The 22,651-nt window shown below is 42.5% G+C and overlaps 2 protein-coding genes across 4 annotated transcripts; one reads left to right on the plus strand and one right to left on the minus strand.

Annotated features, from left to right (window-relative positions):
• The first annotated feature begins 1,376 nt into the window (after positions 1-1,376).
• On the plus strand, positions 1,377-8,689 carry cdkn1d (cyclin-dependent kinase inhibitor 1D). Of its 2 annotated transcripts, none has more exons than XM_035426712.1 (3): positions 1,377-1,526; positions 4,242-4,690; positions 4,947-8,689. In XM_035426712.1, the coding sequence occupies exons 2-3, from the start codon at positions 4,252-4,254 to the stop codon at positions 5,003-5,005; spliced, it is 498 nt and encodes a 165-aa protein (XP_035282603.1). In that variant the 5' UTR covers positions 1,377-1,526; positions 4,242-4,251; the 3' UTR covers positions 5,006-8,689. The 2 variants fall into 2 exon arrangements, with proteins under 2 accessions (XP_035282603.1, XP_035282602.1); XM_035426711.1 differs by lacking the exon at positions 1,377-1,526 and adding an exon at positions 1,800-2,046.
• Positions 8,690-9,701: 1,012 nt separating this feature from the next.
• slc37a3 (solute carrier family 37 member 3) lies at positions 9,702-22,651 on the minus strand. Of its 2 annotated transcripts, none has more exons than XM_035427431.1 (15): positions 22,528-22,651; positions 20,258-20,369; positions 19,421-19,535; positions 18,928-19,020; positions 17,946-18,029; positions 17,306-17,451; positions 16,956-17,052; positions 16,007-16,091; positions 15,126-15,322; positions 14,288-14,429; positions 13,497-13,598; positions 13,221-13,268; positions 12,848-12,999; positions 12,193-12,258; positions 9,702-11,210 (listed from the first exon to the last, which is right to left on the minus strand). In XM_035427431.1, the coding sequence occupies exons 2-15, from the start codon at positions 20,332-20,334 to the stop codon at positions 11,118-11,120; spliced, it is 1,497 nt and encodes a 498-aa protein (XP_035283322.1). In that variant the 5' UTR covers positions 20,335-20,369; positions 22,528-22,651; the 3' UTR covers positions 9,702-11,117. The 2 variants fall into 2 exon arrangements, with proteins under 2 accessions (XP_035283322.1, XP_035283321.1); XM_035427430.1 differs by having other exon boundaries at positions 20,258-20,434.

Here is a 22,651-nt window from a genome sequence, read left to right on the forward strand (position 1 = left end):
TATCTCTCTCTCTCTCTCTCTCTCTCACACACACAAAATATTCCTTTAAGAAGGAAAATATGAAAACATTTAAATAGTGGGGACCTGGTCTGAAGTGAACTACCTTCATTGCATTAAACACTATGATTTAATGTTTCCTCATTAACATTCCTCACAAATGACATCATCATCTTTAGAAACCTGACAATTCACATAAATTCAGAGATGAGTTCCAGCCAGCGATCAGAAGAGAAAGTAATCGGAATGAGCTTAATTACATGCATAGAATGATCACCATCTCTGTATCTGGGTTGTGGAGCATGTAATATCTACTTCTTATATGTGGGTGGAAAACCACATAACGGTATAATACTTAGAACCTGCTGAGACATCACACAGCAACAGGCTCCAGTGTGGGGTGGTGATTATTTTGTAAAGTGCAATTTCAGGTTTATGATGGCGTCCACCAAGAGAATAAATGAAGGTGCTGATCATTGGGAGATTATCACTGAAGACTGAGTGTAATGTTGCTCTGTTCTTTTTCATATGAATGCAAAGGCATACACACAAACACTCAACTCACACACAGTCAATACCTTGGTTTGTGTTGACTTAAAATTTTGTGTAATTAAAATGGATGTCAGAAACAGTCACAATGGTCTAGTATGGAAAAATAACTTATCTAGTAATAAAACTGAAATAAGTCTGCAAAATAATGGTGAAATGCCATGCACCTATTTGAAGCTTCATATATTATTCATATTTAAGGGAAAATGTAATCAAAGAACATGTTTTCTAATTTTTCCTCTGCAGGTGAAAAGTAATAGGCTAACACAGCATGTAGTCACAACTAATTTCACACATTGAGCAGAAAGTGGATAAGGTAATAAGTGATTATTTTGAACGCCAGGGGGATATATTCCACAAGTAAGAAGTGGGAAATTTAGCCTATATAACCTTATTAAGGGTTTGTAAAAATAGCAATGGAACTAGCGTTGCTACCCTAAGCTATTAAGTTACAATGCACAAGAATATGTTTATCTCGTGCAAAGTTAAAATCAAACATTTCTTGAAGTATCTATGCATATTTACTAATTGCAGAAAGTGGTTCAAAACATAGAGGTTCCAATGCAGTTAATGTCGTGTAACTGTTAATTGTAAAAAAAAATATAAAAAAAATTAATACAATAATATTTTTTTCAAATTCAATTTATGCATAATTTCTACGACGTTTAAACGATTCGGACAGAAAGTTGAAATTGCGGGAGAAGGAGTAAAATGGAAGGAATCACAGTCACGTTGCACATCAACGTGACTTGAGTGCTGAAACTGTGCCAAGGCAAAATGTGATGCAAGCAAAACATGGGAATGTGTGTCAAATAGTGGCGCGAAGGGGGGAGGACTGCACTGTGCCAAGAAATCTGACCTACTTCTTGCAAAGCACCGCGGATACTATTTTAAGTTATTTCACTTCAGCTAGTGCCCTTCTGCAAGTTTAACGGTGACCGACCACAACCCAAAGAAACGGTTTTGAAGAGCCGAAACGGGTAGGAAATGCATTTTAAGTATAAATATAGTAATTTTAATAAACATAGGCTATGTATTTTCACAAACACTATCGTAATGCTTTATTAAGATTTAACGGAGTGTTTGACAAACCTGTAATTGTCAAATGATAGCACTTTGCTACAATTGCATGAAGTCTGTTCTAACTAGGTTACTTGTTTTTCGAATGAGCTGTGCAAGAAGTAGTTTTCTTTGGCACTGATCCAGAGAATGTAGCACAGATCCAGCGCCTGAAGAAAGATCGTTGTGAATCTTGTCACGTGACTAAATTGACTGTAGGACGTCCCGAACTTCCAATGTCCGTAACAAACAAGGCAGGAGTAAGAACTGAGGCAGTCGCAAACACAGTAGGTTACTTGTGTTCTCAGGTGTTTATGGTAACATTTTTTGTTTGGAGGCTGTCAGGACCACTCATATATTGTCAGGACAAAGGTCGTTGATTTGTAATCTGCAGCAGTTCGAACTTTTTCACGATTGGAAGAGATTGTTTTCACTCTGATGGTAAGTAGCCGATAGAAAATACTCTGTCGTACTGTAGCGTACTGTCGCTCCATCGCTAAGGCAATATTCAGAATGGTTTACCATTAATCTTTTTCTTGTGAATGAATTATTTATATTTCTGCCCTTAAGTGCAACTGTTTTATCGTTCACGTTGTAGGCTACTGCATGAATGACATTACTTTTTATGGTAAAATTTTCTTTTAAAATGGTTTTTCTTAAATTAATTTATGAGAAATCACCCGTCCACGAATCGAATTGTTCCTTGGTTTTTTTTTCTTCTGGATAACATGATATTTGTGTTGGATAGCCATCAGCCTTATAGGACCAATGCCTAATTTAGTCTATGGACTGGATATGGCATTTGTATTGCGTCACTTGCTCCATATTAGAACTGTTAACTTGAAAATACCTTGTTTGTTTAATTCCAGTAATTTGTGAAGGGAACACAATGTGCACTAATGGTGTATGACAAAGTTTCAAAGTTTTTTCCTGTTTTCTGAAGCGGATGTTTTGTAGTACCAGTATACAGTGAAGTTTCTGTGAGTGTAAGGCAGTGCGTGATGTAGCTAGTAATGCGATCTCCGTACCGCGCCCACTTTTTCTACGTAAACAACTTTCACTCGAAGGCAAAATGTGGAGGTGCTTCTTGCAATGGAGATCAGTATTTCTTATAAAAGATCACATTAAAAATACTAGTGACCTATTTTGTTGCTCTGAAGGAATCTACTGTTTTCCTGCTGACAGATTTGAACAGTTATACCAATGTATAAAACTCCGTAACCAGATAAGGAAAATAAAACGTTTGCCAAACAAGAATTATATTTGGTAAGCAATCGATAACACATGCACCAGTTAAAACGAAAATATATACAACGACTGTACCTAACGGTAGCTAATGTAACGTTGAATTTGGAAGAGGACCCAACGGGCTAGTGTTACAGGATTCCCAACTGATTGAGAGAAAGAAAAAAAAAAAGATTTAATGAAATCAACTGATTTAATTTCGATCGATATTTTGGGTAATAAACTTAGACGATGAAAGGCACCCCTGCTTAGGCTACTGGTCTGGTAGTAGCCTACCGAAAAACAAACTGCGTCACACAAGAAACGTGTTAAGTGATAGGCTGTGGAAACCTTTCGGTTTAAGCCATTTTATAACATAGATAACGGATTTTTAGTCTAACCCGACGTTCTGTTTCCCCCTGACATTTCTTCTTTCTTCTGACCGATAGTATTTCTAATTTTTTCATTCCTACATTGTAAATTCCTAAAAGGGTCAGGTTTGATTTTTCTCGTTCCATAGAGCGTATAGAAGGGGAGGTCGGTATTGCGAAATATTGAGTCGCCTCTGCCAGGTGGCGTTTTGCAATTCTCTCAATCAAACACCTAGAAATTGCTCCATTTTGCGACGCATTAATTACAGTTTTCAAACCACATACTCTACCATATTTATATGTAAATTTCAGATATTTTACAAATGTTGGGACGCAGACGCCAGTGGGTGCTAGATCATTTTTACCGATTCTTAAGCGCAAGTTAAGCAGTTAACCTTTTTAAGAGTGTTACCGTTTCTTACTGGCGCAACTTAATTTGTTAGGCGTTGACTGTCCAGGTTCAACGGCGCATACCGTTTGTCCAAACGGACGCGGTTGGCATTTTAGTGCCAGGGAATTGTTGAACAGGATTTTACTGTTGAGCCGTTGGCGCCAAATGGGGCATTTCAAGAGGCAAACTTGCCCTAGGTGTGGAGGGATTATCATGTGTTTCTTTTTTTTCTTTTTCATAAGGTAGCCCTCCCATATTTCCAAGTTTCCTTAAACATACTGACTGAAACATATTCTAACAGGTACACAGGACATGCTATTTTTTCTTTTTTTGGGGGGGGGGGGGGGGGGGGGTTCAAAGTAGGTTCCAACTGTATTCCCTTTTTATTGGCAGTAGGATATACATTAAAATTACAGTAACAGGTTCCATTGTTCAGGTGTTAACATTACCATTTCACTTGTCTCTTAAACTACTGTGCCTGCCCTGCAGTGTGTCACCGCTGTTACGTAAGGGTGGGAACCATGTGAACTGTGTTGGGGACTAGGTGTTCTCGTGGTTTCCCCACTCAGTATAAGTGTTAAATTAACTGTTGCAGAGATTATGTGAGTCTGATTTCTTCGATAAGTTCTTGACTTTCCTGTTTCTTTCAGGAACAGGGCGATGGCGTCTTTTGAATCGGACAGCATGCAGACAAGCAGGGAGGACGTGGATGTGAAGCTGCGGAGAGGGCCGGTGCGCAGGAGCCTGTTTGGCCCAGTCGACCACCAGCAGCTGCAGCAGGATTTCCAGCGCCTGCTGTGCATGAGCGTGGAGGTGGCCAACAAGAGGTGGAACTTCGACTTCCAGAGAGACAGGCCTGGCCAGGGCTCCATCGAGTGGGAGGAGCTGCGGTGCCAGGATGTGCCGGCGTTCTACCGCAACTGTGTGGTGAAGGCCGGGATCAGGCCCAGGGCACAGGTGCCAGGTGGAGGGGCTGCCGACGTCTCCCAAACGCAGGAGTACCTGGAGATCACAACCAGAGAGACGTACAGGAGCTGCAAGGCCGAGAAACGGCTGGCCTCCTCCAGCCCTCTCAAACGCAGACAGGCCACCATTACAGGTGAGAGAGGAAGCACGTACAACCTCATATTCCTGCTAGGTATGATAAGATTAATTGGAGCCAATGTTTTATGGTCAGACAAAATAGCAGCCAACAGGTTTTATGACTGATTATTCTGCAGTTACTGTAGTCTAGAAGTAGAGAAAACAATGTCCTAGCTGTAAAATGTTTTGTAGCTGTTTGTATTTTTGTAGTGTTCAGTAAGCAGATGCCCACTCTAATGCTGCTGTGCTATTTTCTTTTTATGTTTCCTCAGACTTTTTTTCTGTGAAGAAGAAGAAGTCTTTACAACATAAGGGTCCTGTTTTCCAGTAAGCGGAGGGCCTCAGACAACACCATGATGAGGGACTATACAGTGCTCATGGACAATAAGTACTCTTCATCTGTATATACATCTGTATATATCATTTCTTCACTTACAATATTTTGATGGCTATAAGCTTGTCCTGTTTGGGCAAAAAACTTCAGACAAATATCTCTTTGTTTTACACAACACCTTTTTGTTTAAGGAGGCTTAAGTCCCAAGAAACTCATTACAGTTCATTCGATGAGACTTTCATTTGGAAATATTTATATTGCTGATTATATGTAGCTATTGACAGATGTGCTTTATAGCAACATTAGTTACCTTACACTATAATTTTTAAAGTATACTGTGAAAAACCCTAACGCACTCTATTTTTAGCAGAAAAAAAACTTTGTTGGGAGAGGTCAGGACCTTTCCTTGTTTGTGGTGTTAGAAACAATACCTTTGATTGTTTTCATAACACTCCCCAGACTACAAGCCATTCCATCCTGCTGGCTTTTCTCTACGTGATGCTCAGTGTGGTTTCGCCCTTTGTTTTAATCCTGCCTGCTCAGCAAGCCGTGCTCCCTTTAAGCACTGCCCCAGAGGCATTTTCCCAAGGAGAAAAGGTCAGAAATCGTAACGTAGCTTGGACAGTCAGAGAGCCACTGAGATCACTACTCTGACGCTGCAGCCCCAGCAGATTCTAATGACCTTTAGTAATAAAGTGTTTTTTATTAGCTTACAAAACATCCCATCTATCCAACTTAAATCCAAACATGGTGACAAGCTGTGTGCTGCGTTCGACATTTATACTTTGGCAGAGTGCATCAAAAATAGATTGACCAATTAATTTTATTGTACAAAATAATGTTTGAATTTTCTGTCCTATAATTTACTTCTGAGCAGCAGAGGAAATTTTAAAAGCCTTAAAGTATGACATATCTGATATTGGTTCGTAGTTTATATGTAGCTTTTGTAACACTATTTTAACAATGTAGCAAATTATATTCTGCCTTGCCTTTCATTGTAGCAACATATTAGAGGCTCTAATTGCAACCTTTTAGTAAATAAAGGGAATGTAGCACTGATAGCGTTAGGTTTGATTATGATTTTTCAGAACAGAGTAGGGACATATTTTAATGTGTGAAGGTTTATACGGTATGTACATGTGCATAAATGCACACAAATCATGAAGAATACTTCAAACCATTTATAAATCTACCTGCGTCACAGTCGCATTACTGTGCAGGTTCGTGGAATTGTGTGTGCGTGTGCCTGTGTGCGTGTGTCTTTGTGTGTGTACCATGCTGTAAATAGATTGTAGATTTTGTTTAAGCGGTTGACCAAAGAAGCTTTGCTCCATTAAATTGACATGATTGGCAGTTGAATAAACTCCTTTAAACTTGTTTGACAAAAGGGACAGTGACACTGAAGTGAACCAGCCAATTTCTACTGAGCCCTTTTTAAAAAGGATATACTATTATAGTCACCAAAGCAAATGATCAGGAAATGAGAAGATTATATGAAGCTTAATGCATTCTTTGCATTAGTGAACTTAGCGTGATATATGGTTGTTACAGTGCTCATTGTGTCTGTTGCCAATATTAGTGCAGAGTTAAAAAATGACACATTTTTTGAGATTTTCTTTGGAGCGGGCTTTACTGTGGGAATTTTTTGTTTAAGAAAAAAATAATTTTATAGCCATAACCTGGACTGTCTACCTCACCCGTCCAATGTTGTACGACTGACAGAAACAATGTAAAAATCAGGTCAACTCCCACTACGCCTGTGTCAGATGTTCCTGGGGGAGAGCTACATGAGAGGACTGCTCTAGGTTCTTCATGTTTCTGTTCTACTGGGGTGCACCTGTATGGCTGCCTTGCTACAGAGTACATCAGCCATCGCAGTGAGCCAGTGTGAAAGCCCACTTCAGTCCCGGACTGTGCAGAGGAAACCCAAATCCTGTGGGAGATCTGAGCACTGTTGTCTCTGACTCATTGACGTGCTTTTGTTTGACAAGTTTCCCAGAAACGGTCAGAATGGGGGTGGGGGGAAGGGTTTTCTAATAGAATGAAACAGAGTATCTGGGCTTGTATCAAAGGAGTTTCTTGCAAAGACTAACAGCCTTTGGTATTTCAGAAGAAAAATGTTTGTGATCTGCAAAGGTCTAAACTCTCTTGTCCTCACCATCTGCCTCAGTGTCTGCACAGTGTGTTTTAAAAATATATACTTTACAGAAGCAATCATGAGTTGTCAACAAATATGCTGTACTTCACTACAAGTTTACACACCTCACCTCAAGAATGAGCAAAAATTTGCTTGGATGTGCTGTTTGAATTTGTTTTTTTTTTGGTATGTGCTCTTTTTTTTATTCTTTCAGTGTGTTCAAAACAGACTTTAAAAGTATATTTAACTTATTCTGATTATGCATTGTCTCATGTATAGGAAAATAATTATAAATTCCATTTTGTATAAAACTAACTAATTGTTTTTCTTTTTTTTTGTACCGTCTTTGCACTACTTGTGTCACGGATGTAATAATATATTCTTTCCAATGGTGTTATGGGAGACTGGGGGTATGGCCACAGGACACCTGTGCCCACACATAGGGGCAGGGACATTGTGGGCCAGTAGAATTGGTCTATGAAGTAGATGTTCACTAAAAACTCACTGAGGGGAAAAAAGGTCTGAACCTGGCTTTGGTCACGAAGGGCTGTAGTTCACTTCACAGCACAGCCGTCTCCTCTTGACAGTCATATTGTCTGCAAAAGTAAGGCAACTGTCAAAATTTGATACCCATTATCATTTTGAGTTAATATATGCTAAACAAGAAAGACTTAGGCCCTTTATACGTCATGTGGCATGTATGAAACAAATGCTTTTTTTCCCCCAAAGTGCTGTTAGCCCTGAGCCAGCCCCTTCTTAACAGCAATGACATGGAGCTAATGCATCTCTGCTCTGCCCCTGTAAGCCAGCTGGAGGAAGCAGAAATGTTTTGGATGGAATTTCTCTTGCCTGTTGGTCTCCAACTGCACAGAAGATATCAAACAGGCCTTAAGTGTGTCTGAAGTAACGTAGATATTTTTTTTTTGCTCGAGGAATGTCTCATTGTTCGAAAATATTTCTTCTGAAAACATTTGTTTCCTCCCATTGATTTATGGCTGCAGCTCGAAGATGCCTTTATTTCCAGTCAGTGGTGTAGGGGGGCTAAGGCTCAGGCCTGGCTTGAGCTTTACTTCCGTTATTAAGGCAATGTTTCATACATACTGCTATACAATATATAGTATCAAACCACAGATTTTGACTGGAGTGCCCTTTTGCTATAGATGAGAGTTGAATTAACCTCACTGTGGGATACTAACCAATCTAGTCTTGTGTTTCTACCAGACCCACAATTGGTGTGTAGCCATGTAAAAAAAAAAATTAATCTGCTACAGGTATATTGTCATGTATTTTGTGCCTTATATGCATGAGTTAATTATACCCTTGTATACAGTTTAAATTGACAGTATAATTTACTACTGCTTAGGTTTATAGGGGGGCAAAACAACCTCTTGTTTTTTGCCCATTCTGTGATTCAAGTGGTTTCTCCATTTTCTTTGATGTTGTGAATATACAATGTTTCAGAACCAAATCCTACCATTTATAGAAATTGTATAGCGTATGAAGTCTCCATTTTCTAATAGCTGAATAAAAAACGAATTAATGGATACAAGTGTCCTTTGTCTTTTCTCACTGTTGACTGCTTCCTGGAGAATAACCATTACATAGCAATTACAGACATAGGAATCAGTAGTAAGCGATCCCACAACAGTAAAATTCAAAATGTGTGTTTTAATATATATATATGAACATGTGTGAACATCTGAGTGCCCAGGGAGTTGAAGTGAATGATCAATGTACAAATTCTAGATGAGTAGAACTTTAATGGAAGCAGCCTGCCATTTCTACAGACTATTGAAACCCTATTGGTCACCGGTCTGGATCAGGTTGAAATAATATACTTTCACCTATTTAAATGCTGTAATTTCAGGACACTGAAGCTGCAGACATCTGTTGCTAGAGGTCTGGCAGCTAACAGTTGCCTTTCTGTTGCATGGAACCAGATTTGTGAAAAAGCACTAGTCTGTATCTAGACCAACAGTAAAAGAAACCTCTGTTCTGCCGGACTCCATTTGCATTTTTTTCTGAACTGCTTTTCCATCTTCAAATGCCTCCAGAGTCAGCTGACGACTCATACCTGCACTGCAATCACAGTGTACCTGACTCCCCCTGCTGTTGACAAGTAGAACTAAAGTTGGTTCTTAGTTGTAGTGTCTAGGTATTAAACCATTTTCTTGGGTAGGACTTCAATGCACCAACCAGTGACAGATGCAGTGACAAGCCCTAATCTGCAATAAATCCCCAAGCATGCTAGCACCAACAGTAGCCAGGAATCCTGCAGGGCAATGTACATAAAAGGTGTGGTGTGCTGTCGTTGCTTTGTCAGAGTATCCTCCCTCATGCACAACTATTTAAGGAGTAGCCACCTAGCAGCTTCAAATGACCAGATCTTTCAAAGCCTCCAGCTCACTGTAAGGAACCATCAACAATAAACTGGAACACTGACAGCTACCATTGAATGATGCGTGCAATCTTTCATTCGATTCATCTATTCATTTAATCTTATTCTTTCATCTATTCATTCAAGTATACCAGAAAAAAAGCCTTAAGAATATTGGATTTATTGCAGTGTTTTATTCCTGCCTTGCATTTCGATGGAGACAGATACAGAACCCATCTCAGCAAGCCATGGGTATTCTAAATAAGACCAACTTGTTCCTTGTGTTTAACGTACATAGCGGGAGGAATACATATATTTTCTGAATCAATTTAAAAAAGAAATATACAGAATAACACCATTTAATATGTCATTTGAATGTATTGTATTTATTTGAAAATATCAAGTCTTGTCCCTTTTGGGATTGTTCAGTAACAACTGGTGATGACTTGTCCCACTGATTGCATTAGAGCCCACATGATTGATTCCAAAAAGCATATGAAATTGAAGACAGTGGAAATGGATAACAACGGTTAAGACTAATTATAAAAAAAAATGCCAACTCAGTCTCCAAGCATTACATAGAGAAATAAAACAGCTTAAAATCAAAAGTGCAAACGTGAAGAACCACTTATCTTTAAAAAGCACATTTCAGTCCATGACAGAGCAGCAAAACAGAGCACCTCCTGGCACTTCTGGGATTGCATTGCAAGAATTACCACATAGTCCCAGCGGTTTTTTTTCTTAATCACAGTACCATATTCAATGCGTCTATCTGACTACAGACAACTAAATCATGCCAATGATGAAAAAGGGCTGATTGACAAAAGGATTACATGTGTGTCTATCACAATTTTTTTTTTTTTTAAAGAAACCATTATGCTACAGTTTAAACTGTATCATTTGACAAGAGACCATATATACCCACTGTCAGTAATTGCGGATCAAAAGAGAAGGGGAAAGGTAAGATTTTTTGTCAGTGTGCGTTTCTTTTTCTGGATGTGCATATATACATGGCAAACTTCACAAGGCGACCTGATCGCTGTCCTAGAAGGCCCCAAGGTACACTTTCACATCAGCCATCACTAGCCAAAATGCCCAGAGGCAGCTCATAGGACTGGAATGACTGATATTAAGCTGGCGACTCCCCATTCTTGGGAGCAGTACAAGAGAGGGGCCAGCCCCTCACCCGAAACAGGCCTTTGACTTTTCACTTGGCTCGTGGTCCACAAAGTTACAAGTTTACATTAGATTTTTGACAAAACAAAAATGAGAACTGCCAAAAGCTGCGCGAACCATTTTAACAGTAACAGCTAGTTTCCCAGCTGGTTATCATAATTTGGTTGGTTGCCCCTTGTCTAGCATTTCTCTGTTCACAAAGTAGTGTAAGAACACCTTCACTCCCAACCAACATCTTTCAGCAAAGCGCCTGACACTGCAGGCATCTGCTGGTTCTGTAGCAGTCTGTGATTGGGCAGTTGAGGAGTCTGGGGGGCGGTCAGTGCTCCGTCAGTTGGGGGGTGTCCCTCGAAGAGGGCCGTACGCAGGAGGGGCGTGCCCCCCCGGGCCCCAGAGCAGCGGCGGGGACAATCCGGCCCTCACAGCTGGTGTGTCCGTCCCCGGTTGTCCCTCCACATGGTGCACACCTCTCTCACAAGCAGGGGAAAGATGAAGACCAGACTGCCCCCTGTCTGTAGCACAGAGCACGGAGAGACACAGAGATGCAGGTGTCAAAATGACTTCCGGGGGTGTGGGGGTGTTTTGGTTCTGCCATTGCATGGCTATTGTTTTAATGTGTTTTGAGTTTGCTCAGGTTCCCTTTGTCTAAAGATCAAAACCATTCAGTGTGACAAATATGCAATAATAAAAGATATCAAGAAGGGGCAAATATTTTTTTCACTGCACTGTACGTGTAGCAAACTCTTAAACAGGTCTATGAGCCTGAGAGCTTGGTTCCAACATTGAGAGGCTCTGGTGGGTCCATAATGCTGTGGATTACATTTTCCAGACATGGCTTGGGTGCACTCATCCCCTTAGAAAGCAAGGTCAATAGAAGTCTACTGAATGCTTCTGATCATTCACCATCACATCCTATATTGCAGCATTCCCTTCCTGCTGGGAGGGATGTCTTTCAGGAAAACAATGCTCTTATCCACAGAGCATGTGAGGTCACAGAATGGCTTGCTGGACCACTATGCAATCCACATGCCATGGCCTTGGCATACGGGTCACCAGATCAGAAGCGATCATGCATTTATAAGGGATTCTGGAAACGATGTCAGAGACAGCCGTTTCCTCCTCCATCAGCAAAGCATGAGTTGATTGACTTTGCCGTGAAAGAATGGTGCCATGTGCATCCTGCAGAATTTGATAGGCTGGCAGATTCTATTCATGGTGCACACATGCTGTTCTGGGGGCACATGGCCCAATTAACCCTATAAAGTGACTTCATACTGTATCCACCTATCGGGCCAGTATCTGTATAGGCTGAATTAAAACAGGCCAAGCCTGCAGTGAACTTCAGACGGTGAATGGCACCCTATTACTTTGGGAGTGTCTAGATTAATTACATGTGGAAAAGCAATTGACTGAACTGGCAGAAGGGTAGAAAATCAGTAATACAATAAATAATGAAATCAGTGCACGTGGGCGCACACACACGTCTGCTCTTACCATGACGATGAAAAAGTAAAACACGCACATCCAGCCCAGCTTGCTCTCAATCAGGGACACCAGGTACTGAAATACAGCAACACACAAAGGTTGCTTCCTGACTCTCTTACACACACGCATCTATACACGAGTTCTAAGACATGTACACGTGCCTGCACAGGTACACACACAAGTACACGTGTACACATAGCTTCTTATAAAATTCAGCTAAATAAATTAGGAATTAGGAAGCTCCTATAATAATTAAAAGTAACAGACTCTGCAGAAAACCTGTGAACCCGTTCAGGGCCTCCCCCTCTCACTGGCTCCTTGATCTCTTCTTCTATTTTCTCCATTAATCAATTCACTTTTCAAGATGACCGTACAGACTGAGGAAATTTCTGTATTATACTTTCTCTCCTCTCTTGCTCTCTCTTACCTACACACACACACACACACACACACATACATGCACACACACACACACACACACACACAAACATACACACACACACACACACACACACACACACACACACACACGCACGCACGCACGCACGCACGCACGCACACGCACACACACACACACACACACAAACATACACACATACATGCACACACACACACACGCACGCACGCACACACACACTTGTTCTCTCAGGTATCGGCCTAATACCTGTCCCCCAGCAGCACCGATGCTCCCAGTCCCATCCACGATGCCGGTGACGGTGGCCAGCGCATCGTGCCTCCCCCGCAGCGCCTCCTGTCTGCCGAGGTCCGCCGAGATGGCCGAGCTGATCAAGCTGGAGGGTCCGCCGATGAAGAACCCTGCAGGCCACAGAGACGCCCCCGTGAGGGAGGACTACCAAAGGGGGGGGGACACAGTCCCGACCCACCTGACAGCACTGCTATCTGCCAGAGCCTGACCACAGAGTGCCCCCTCATATCGCCACGGTAACATTTGAATAGAGAGCATTTATCTGAAAAGGTTAAAGGTGACCAACTATCAGTCTGAATGCTGACAGAACCACTTCTCTCTTTTGACCCACCTGTGACAGCCAGAAGAACTGCGTTTATCACTCGATCATTCGGGGAATCTGAACGAAAATCACAAAAAAAAACAAAAGGTGTAAAATAATATGCAACCCTGTTCAATCATCTGAATAATGCATGACCTTGGTCTGACTGCAGTCGAACGACACCCTGCTGGACAACAGCTGGAACTGCATCTTAACGATGCTGTGAAACAGAAGCACTGTGTCCTGTTATGCTGTATATGTTACACAGCACTGCTGCATGTGTGCTGACAAGGCGGCTCTACTCACGGCTGAAGCCCACCAGGGAACCCATGGCCAGCAACAGACTGACCGCCAACACTGGGGCCCGCTTGCCCAGGAAGTCAGAGATCAGACCCTGCACTGTGCCACCTGAGAGAGAGCGAGGGAACAGCAGGAGAGAGGGAGAGAACAGGAGGAGAGAGAGAGAGAACAGGAGGAGAGAGGGAGAGAACAGGAGGAGAGAGGGAGAGAACAAGAGGAGAGAGAGAGAGAACAGGAGGAGAGAGGGAGAGAACAGGAGGTGAGAGAGAGAGAACAGGAGGAGAGAGAGAGAGAACAAGAGGAGAGAGAGAGAGAACAGGAGGAGAGAGGGAGAGAACAGGAGGAGAGAGAGAGAGAACAGGAGGAGAGAGAGAGAACAGGAAGAGAGAGGGAGAGAACAGGAGGAGAGAGAGAGAACAGGAAGAGAGAGGGAGAAAACAGGAGGAGAGAGAGAGAACAGGAGGAGAGAGAGGGAGAAAACAGGAGGAGAGAGGGAGAGAACAGGGAAACAAAGGAATGAGAGGGTAGAGTGAGAGAAGAGGGGCCAGAGAGGGGACAGCAAAAGACGAATGGGGAAAAAAATAATGAATAAAGTATAGCTTCAAATGTACACTAAAGATGGCTATGAAACCATTAAAACACTCTTAAGGTCATAGATTCGGAGTAAGAACATTCTCTACATTTTCTGTATCATTTCCAATTGACTCATTTTCATTTTTGCTTTTTTGTTCCTTGGTTATGTGGGTCAAAGCAACCCCGCCTATCCACCACGCTGCACGTCACCGCGCCTCACTCACCCACGATCCCGCCCACATCGTACCACACCGACAGCCTGTCGGACTCAGCTTCCTTCCAGTCAAAGTTTCTGCTGAGGTAGAAGGGCAGCCAGAAGAAGAAGGAGTAGTTGACCAGCTTCAGACAGGCAAAGGCCAGGGAGTACTGTGCAGCAGAGGGCGGAAGCAGTGACAGAAGACAAGGTCACTACAGTACACCACACACACACAAGAAGGTCAGACATTTGGCAGGGCTCCTAGTGCGCAGTTGTTTCAGCTGCTACAGTTCTTGAGGGGGTCTGACTTGCCCAACTTTTGCGTTGGTGATGGCCTAGCCAAAACACGTTTGTGTTTACCATAAACAGGCTAGAAATTCCATAGACCCAAAAGGCTTTCATACTGAAGCTAGCCTTCTGTAAAATAGGAATGGCATTGTACTACTGGAGTGTTATTAACAACCCCGGCAAAAGAACATATCTTAGCAGTAAAAAAGGTAGGCAGGATGGCCGGATATACAGCCAGAAGTATTGAGTATTAATCCAAGGAAGTTATACTTATCTTATACAATACCTTACCACACTTAAGTATTGTGTACAGTTCTGGGGACCATACTACAAGAACGATATAGAGGCTCTGGAAAAGGTTCAAAGAAAGGCAACTAAACTGATTCCTGGTATGAAAGAAAACTATAAATAAAAAAGATGAGGAAAGACTTAAGGTTCTTAATCTCTTCCAAGCTTCTGTTAGTTGAACGAGGGGGCATAAATGGAAATTCACAAAAGGCACAGACATTATCTCACATAAGGATATAACCCATTTTGGAAAGCAATAAAATAAATTGTGATAAGTAGATCATGCTTACTGGCAATACTCCAGGTAGGCAGAAGGCCTGACAGAAGCCTATGGGAGTGGGTGAGGTCTCCATCTCCTCATCCTGCGACTGAATGGTGCAGTTATCTGCATCACACAACTCCTCCTCCTCCTCCTCATCGTCACTAATAAGTGGTCTCTGACTGTCTGAGTCCCGCTCCCTTGGTCTGAGGTCAGTCATGATCAGACCTGTGGGGTGACCCAGGGCCATGTGAGGGAGAACACACACACACACACACACACACACATACAAACACACAGACACTCTCTCTTTCTCACTCTCTCTCACACACGCGCACACACACACTTTCTCTCTCACATACACACACACACACATATGCTCTCTCTCTCACTCACACATGCTCACACACCCACACACGTACACACACTCACAATGACACATACACTCACACTCAAAGTACACCCATATATTGCAGACTCAGAAAGCACTTCTTCAAACTTAGTTTTGGCTCCATCAACTTGCCTCTCTCATAGTGTGTTCAGTGAGGATTACAGGACTGTGGACTTTGTTTAATGTTGTAACACTACTGGCTAATGTTCATTCAACACCTTCATCAAGATATTTGTGCATGACAATATATTGTAATAGTGCCCTGTGCTCACCTCTGTGACAATGCTTGTGCTCACCTCTGTAACAGTGCCCTGTGCTTGACTCTGTAACCGTGCTCTGTGCTAGCCTCTGTAACAGTGCCCTGTGCTCACCTCTGTAACAGTGCCCTGTGCTTGACTCTGTAACCGTGCTCTGTGCTCACCTCTGTAACAGTGCCCTGTGCTTGACTCTGTAACCGTGCTCTGTGCTAGCCTCTGTAATAGTGCCCTGTGCTCGCCTCTGTAACAGTGCTCTGTACTTACCAACTTCCTTGGGAGAGGTGAGCAGACCAAAGAACACCACCACTCCACCCGCAAACTGCACGACAGAGGTCACCAGGAAGGCATACTGAAGGAAGACACAAAGCACAACAGGCGCTTTCTACAAGGGTCTATAGGAAAGTGTCAGTAAACAGTGCTGCATAAATATTCCTGTTGTCCTCGGTAACAGAACAGCACTCATTCACACAAAATCCACACACTGTTTAAGTGGGCCAGCTGATTAAACATTCCCCTTGTGACTGTGCTATGAGAGGACCACACACAGGGTTGCCACCCGCCCCGTATAATACAGGATTGTTCCGGATTTCAGTGTAAAATGCAACGTCCCGTATTGATTCATTACGTGACGCAGTTAGTCCCGTATTTTCGTGCACGTCATTTCATCTATAACACTAGGTCTTCAACGTGCTGAGAATAACATTCAAACCAGTTTTACAAGCGGAGTGAGAAGTGTAATTTTACTGGTGGTGACTGTGAGCTCCAGACAGACAGGCTCAGCCTCTGCGCGCTGCTGCGTGAGAGTGCAAGTTACGTCAGTGTCATCATCGCTGCCTCACTGATTGGAAGTGAACAGGAAGTGAAGTGCCTCGCTGTTTTTTATATTTTGTTGTTGGAATGTCTGCAGTTACTGATAGTTTCCATTTGACTGGGATGGACAATATGTTATTGTGATGTTTCAGCCTGGTTTGTGTCAAACCAATCAGCTTTACAAAGCCAAGCTATAATATGCAATATTTTTCTTACACTTGTAAATTGTAGTGCTTTTGTTATTTTTTCCCGTTGAATAAAGCATGTGTGTCCTTGTAATGGATTGCTTTGAAGTCATTTCAACACCGGGTGTCCCGCATTTTGCCAGAACAAAGGTGGCAACCCTAACCACACAACACGCTGTTGTCTCTCAGGTCCAAGCCTTTGCGGTCCCCGTGCTCACCTCATACCCGTACTTCAGCACGCTGGACGCCAGGAAAGCCCCCAGAATGTTCCCCACCGAAGCACAGGCGCTCCACAGGCCGAACACGAATCCGCGGCTGTGGGGGGTGGAGACACACAGACACACTGCTCCCAACCTCCTCTCTGGAACACTCCACAGACGACATGCACGTCTTCTGGAACATTCCCTTACTTGACACATGCATTCTCAGCAAGTTTGCCTTGCTGAAGATGCATATGAAAAATTCCCTTATTCAACATGACAGCTACACGTGTGATAAGGCATTCACACACCCTGACATGGTGGTAGCAGGGGCTGAGGGGGTGGATTAAGGGGCACATTACATTTACCCGGATTTTCCAAACCAGTTTCCCATGACGGCCACCACACAGGGCCAGACAGCAGACTGCAGCAGGCCATTGAGGACCCACAGAGCGCAGTAGAAGTAGATGTTGTAGAATTGCAGCCATTCGGTTAGTGTCCCAAAAACAAACTCCTGAAAGAGAGAGAGAGATAGAGAGAGATGGCCCTCAACTAATAATACGTGTGCACCAGACCTGGGTCAAATATGTATTTGTTTTGGATTCAAACACTTTTCTGTGCTCTATTGATCTTGCCTGGTGTAATTGAGCCTGCCAATATGACCAGAAGGCAGGGTTTGCACTTTTTGAGAGTATTTCATTGGTTCCAATACACCAGACAAGACCAGTAAAGCGTAGAAAAGCATTTGAATCTAAAACAAATACGTATTTGACCCAGGTCTGGTGTGCATTCTGGACATGATTTACTACGACCTTTAGCACATGCAAAGCCTTTTAGCGCACGCAAAACTAACAGCACAACCAATGATTGGCACAAAATAAATACCATGACAAATCGGTTTTGCATATGCTAAAAGGTTTTGAACTTTGTATGTCCTAAAGGTCTTAGTAAATCAGGCCCTACGTGTGGTAAATGTGATGAAAACCACAGGACAGTGCTCTGACTCACCACCACGGCTGAGCCACACAGTCCACAGCAGAGGACATAGCGCAGGTTGAGCCGGTCCCCGATGACCCCGCTCACATACAGGCCCTGCAGGGGGAACACAGTCAGGCACACACAGACCACATGCTGCATCCAAGGATGTTCATACAGTTGCCTGTTAGTTGAAGCTGTTTTAGGGAGCAATGCCTTCATGTTTGTGTCAGTGTTGCTTTTGATTCAGTTATGGTCATAGTCTTTTAGTCTTAGTCATATTTAAGTCATGCATTTTCCAATCATTTCAGTCAAGACGAAAATGACTAAAATCATATTTATTACAGTCGACGAAACAAACCATGTATTTTAGTCAAGATTTTAGTCCTAACTTTATTTTTTGCCACATTTAATCCCCTGTATCCAGTACTTGCCATGACTATAAAATACTTGGTAACATACTCAATGTTTGTGACAATGGGCATAAATTTTTATTTGTAGCCAGAAGCCATTACAGCTATTCACTTTAGTATACGGAGCCGTGTTCGGATGTTTGACTTCGGCCGAGTTCACCAGGAGAAGCGAGGGCGAAGCGCGTGGCCAATGGGATGAGCAGTACAGTCATACAGTCACACTGCCGAATTCTATGCGCATTTAGCTGGTGGCGGGTGTTAATGACAAGCACTGCTTGTAACATATTTATATGTGCAACAAAGCAACTGCAACAAAAATCGTCTGGGTCTGTTTCGTCATAATTTTAGCCGATGAAGACACTGGTTTGTGTGTGCATGTTTGTGTGTGCCTGTGTGTTTGTGCGTAAGCAGATGTCTTCGTGTTTGTGTGTAGTTAAGAGTGGGTACAGGTGAGAGGGCAGTCTCATTGTGTCTGTTATGGGTCTGTCTGTTTCAGGTGTAAACATTCTCCAATGTCCATGTGTGTGTGGGACATCCACATCTGTGGATGAAAAAGATCAGTGGATCCCCCATCATCCAGACTACCCCAACTCCACACTCACAACAGCATAGGAGAAGAGAAAGATGGTGTCCAGGGCCCCCAGGAATAGTGTAGCATCTTCAGAGTCTGCAAACAACTTATTGTCTTCCCAGGTCTGTAAAACATGTGCACAAACACACACACACCTTCGTAAGTCACTTTCACTAAAGTCAAAATTGTAAATTGTAACTGTAAATTGAATAGTCAGTGGTCATTAATTGGAAAGAAAAATATGCCAAACAGACAACAGACACTGACCCTGAATTAAGTCTAATTAACCTTCACAAGGCCATTGTACAAAACCAGACCTCTCCTTTGTTTGCTTATGATATAGCTAACACATATAAGTATGCACAGTGCAAACTTTCCTTGAATCCACTGTGCTGACTGGGCGCCAAAAACTGAAAGCACGGTCGGCGATGGCTATCAGGTAAGTCCGCCATTACAGCTCCATTAGCACTCAGAAACCAGGGAGAGTTGAGCTCAGGAAGTGTGTCTACATCCTGTACACATACCTCCGCTGGAGAGAAGGCTGGGCTGCTGTCATTTTGAACAGAGGGGGTCCACTGTGCTGAAATGCTCAGTTTCACATTGCTGAAGGTCTTCCGTGAGGCGTGCAGAAGCACATAGCTAGAGACAGGGAGGAAACCACTCAGTCACAGCGCCCTCTGCTGTACGTGCCTGTTCAATGCACCCCGAGAACCCCAGAGCAGCCCATTAGCACAGAATGAGGATATAAATTGAAGCGATGCAGAAAAATCTGTACTCGTGGTTGATGATATTCAGAGTGCTGTTAGAACACTGCATAATGCATGCAGGACATTGAGTGGATGATGAAAATGTGCCACCCAGTGGAATGTTCTTCACAGCTGCGCAACTTTGCCTCATGACACCACTCGCACAGAGAAGCTGAGCCAGGGTCAAGGGTCAACGGTCAAAAGTCAGAGTTGAAGGTTAGGTAGGAGCAGTCTCAAGGGTGATGTGGGAAATTAGAAAAGCAGACACAGGAAATCTTCACTAAAGCACCTACCATCTCCAGTTCCTCCTCCATAGCAAGTTCTACTTCCTTAAGAAAGACCTGAGCCTCACCCTCCAGGGCTTATAACGATGATGGCTTCCCCAGAACATTCTCCTTCTGGTAGATCCGTCCTAACTGTGCCATGTCCAGCTTACAACATGGTATTCTCACAGTCCAGCGTAAACAGGTTAGTAAACACCCAAGACGTGTGACTGTGAGCGTGCGCTATATTTAACTTGTGTGTGTGTGCGTATGCATCTGCGTGTGTGTGTGTCTGTGTGTATACAGGCTGTTCTGGCAGGTAACTGGCTGACCTCTCGGGCTCTGTATTTACCTAAAGAAGGTGAGGAGGAAGGCAACCAGATGGTGGTGGGTGTACTGTGACAGGAAACCATCACAGGGAGGCGACATCACAGGGTCTGAAGGAGAAGGGGGAGGGTGCAGGTCTTCGGGCAGGACAATGGAGCAGCAGGAGAGGGGGTGGGAGGGTGGGAAAGCAGAGAGAGCAGGGCTACAGAGGGAACATCACAATGGATTCACCAATCTACTGCAGCTAAGGAATTCACAAAAGCACCAGAATACATAAAATGAGTGCCCAACCAGGCTATTGCAGATCACAAATTAAACACTGAGGGCTGGGTGAATGGCTAGGGATTGACGGCTTGGGACAGAAGTACATTAAACACAACCAGTACTGATTTGTAAATAAGCAACACTTTGCAGCAATCAGGAGAGTCTCAGTTTGCACTGAGGTTCAGAACAACAGAAAAGAATCGACGGCTTGAGAGCCATTTCCATCTTACATTAATCCAGAAATTAAGGGCTATCTACAGTAATCATAGACGTAAAATAACACTCCTGCTGCAATGCAGTTTGAGCCAAATTAATCTTATATCATTATCTAAATAAGTATTTTTTATCAGAATTATTATTATACTGTATTGTTTTTAATTGTGATCAGGATCTGAAGTGAAAGACAAAATCGCAGTTACTGCTTCTTGCTTTGGAATGACCAAATATGTTTCATATGCAATGCAAAGGCACTGTAATTTCCAAAGAAGGGTCAAAGGTCAACTTAGATGTCAGGATAAATATGTTAAAATTTTTAAAAAGATCATATTGACCGCAAACAAACTGCCACATCTCTAATGGTCTGCATACAACTCATTTGGCTAGACAAGAAAAACATTTCCTCAGTTCTACACTCTGGGAAGTTACTGCTTTTTGCCTTGTAGTGCAGTATACTAGTTGCGGCATCAAAGTCTTTGTTTAGTGACACTCTTTGACAGTGGAGAGTGCAGATTCAGATTTTCCAATACTGATCAGAAAACATGGAACTGACAAATATTGCAGCACCAAACACAGAAAACAATGGTTTGGAAAAGTAGCATGAACTTTGACCACAGACAGTTCTGTGACTTGGACAGATGGATGTCCATGATTTCAAAGTTGCTTTCATTTATTTAGCACTGCAAATAAAGTAGACTTGTTACAGTATTCAGTATAACCAGTGGCATATGGTGCATAAGCTAACACAGGTGTGGTTATTGACACACCGGGAATACTGGTATTTTGAAATTGCAATTTAAAAATAAAGTAAAAGTATAAAAAACTAAATAAGATCGCATCACCAGAGCTTCAGTGTTGACGTTATTAAATATAAGCATATTATATTTACAAAATGCTCAATATCAGGTATAGCCAGTTCTCCTCAGCTGCCTGTAGGCAAGTAACACAACAATTTTATATGCAATACAAAACTGTGCATGTTTTATCAACATTATTTAAAATTGTGGATACATGTACACTTTGTTCTCCGCACAGACATTTGGAGAATATTCACGGCAAAAAAGCGACATGCACTGTCACAACCGATGTGTTAGGAACACTCTGAGTATGTTACAAAATATTTATAGCATTCATGGCATTTACTGGAGGCAAAAAACTAAATGTGGCTAAAAAGTAAGTTAGGACTAAAATGTGACTGAAGTTTTTCATCTACAAAAAGAAATATTATTTTTGCAATTTTTGTCCGGACAAAAATGAATGAAGAAGTCATGACTAAAATATGACAAATTCAAACACATTTTTGTCAAAAGTCTAAAACCATGACTAAATCAAAAACTGGTGGCAAAAACAACACTGCTATACATTAAGGTAACGTTAGACAACCTTTCGCTGACTGGCTGAATTGTTGGTTAGCCGGCTGAGTATCTGACTTTTTACCTCTCATTGGGCTAGGCTAACAAGCGAAATACAACCAGCCTAACATTACACATCATAGAGCAGTGTTAGCCAGAACTGTTCCTCACAAATAGATAGCTAGCTAAAAGAGGTACCTAGCACGAAGGAAAAGCCATAGTGTCATTTCAATTTAAATTTAAAACGGAACACAGCTCAGCTGAGTAATTAGTGAGCTAACTTACACATGCCATCATATCTGTCGATCTACCCAGATGGGTAGGTAGACTAGCTAGTTGGTATCAGATGACTAAATACCAGCTAACTGCCAACATGGCAAAAAAAAACGCAGACATTTTTACATGTGTTTTTCAATCATATTGCCCACATGAATCAAACACATAATGAACAGTCTGCACTTACCGTAAAGACTCCGGCGGTTTATCACACTGAATGTAGCGACCCCACTGTCGCTAGCAGGTTAGCTAGCCACCACAAACATTTCAGATTTGGGAGAGAAACGATGTTGTTTTTTAGCTTCTCTCCG

This window comes from Anguilla anguilla, chromosome 7, assembly GCF_013347855.1.
Source record: "Anguilla anguilla isolate fAngAng1 chromosome 7, fAngAng1.pri, whole genome shotgun sequence".
NCBI classification, from domain to species: Eukaryota; Metazoa; Chordata; class Actinopteri; order Anguilliformes; family Anguillidae; genus Anguilla; species Anguilla anguilla.

Excerpts from the sequence above, each read along its gene's own strand:
- cdkn1d (XM_035426712.1), top strand. The coding sequence starts at position 4,252 with ATGGCGTCTTTTGAATCGGACAGCATGCAGACAAGCAGGGAGGACGTG. Across the intron at positions 4,691-4,946 it reads CAGACAGGCCACCATTACAG|ACTTTTTTTCTGTGAAGAAG; the intron begins GTGAGAGAGGAA and ends ATGTTTCCTCAG.
- slc37a3 (XM_035427431.1), bottom strand. The coding sequence starts at position 20,334 with ATGTCGCCTCCCTGTGATGGTTTCCTGTCACAGTACACCCACCACCAT. Across the intron at positions 19,021-19,420 it reads CAGCCTTCTCTCCAGCGGAG|ACCTGGGAAGACAATAAGTT; the intron begins GTATGTGTACAG and ends CATGTTTTACAG. Across the intron at positions 14,430-15,125 it reads GCCTACCTGGAGTATTGCCA|TACTCCCTGGCCTTTGCCTG; the intron begins GTAAGCATGATC and ends TCTGCTGCACAG.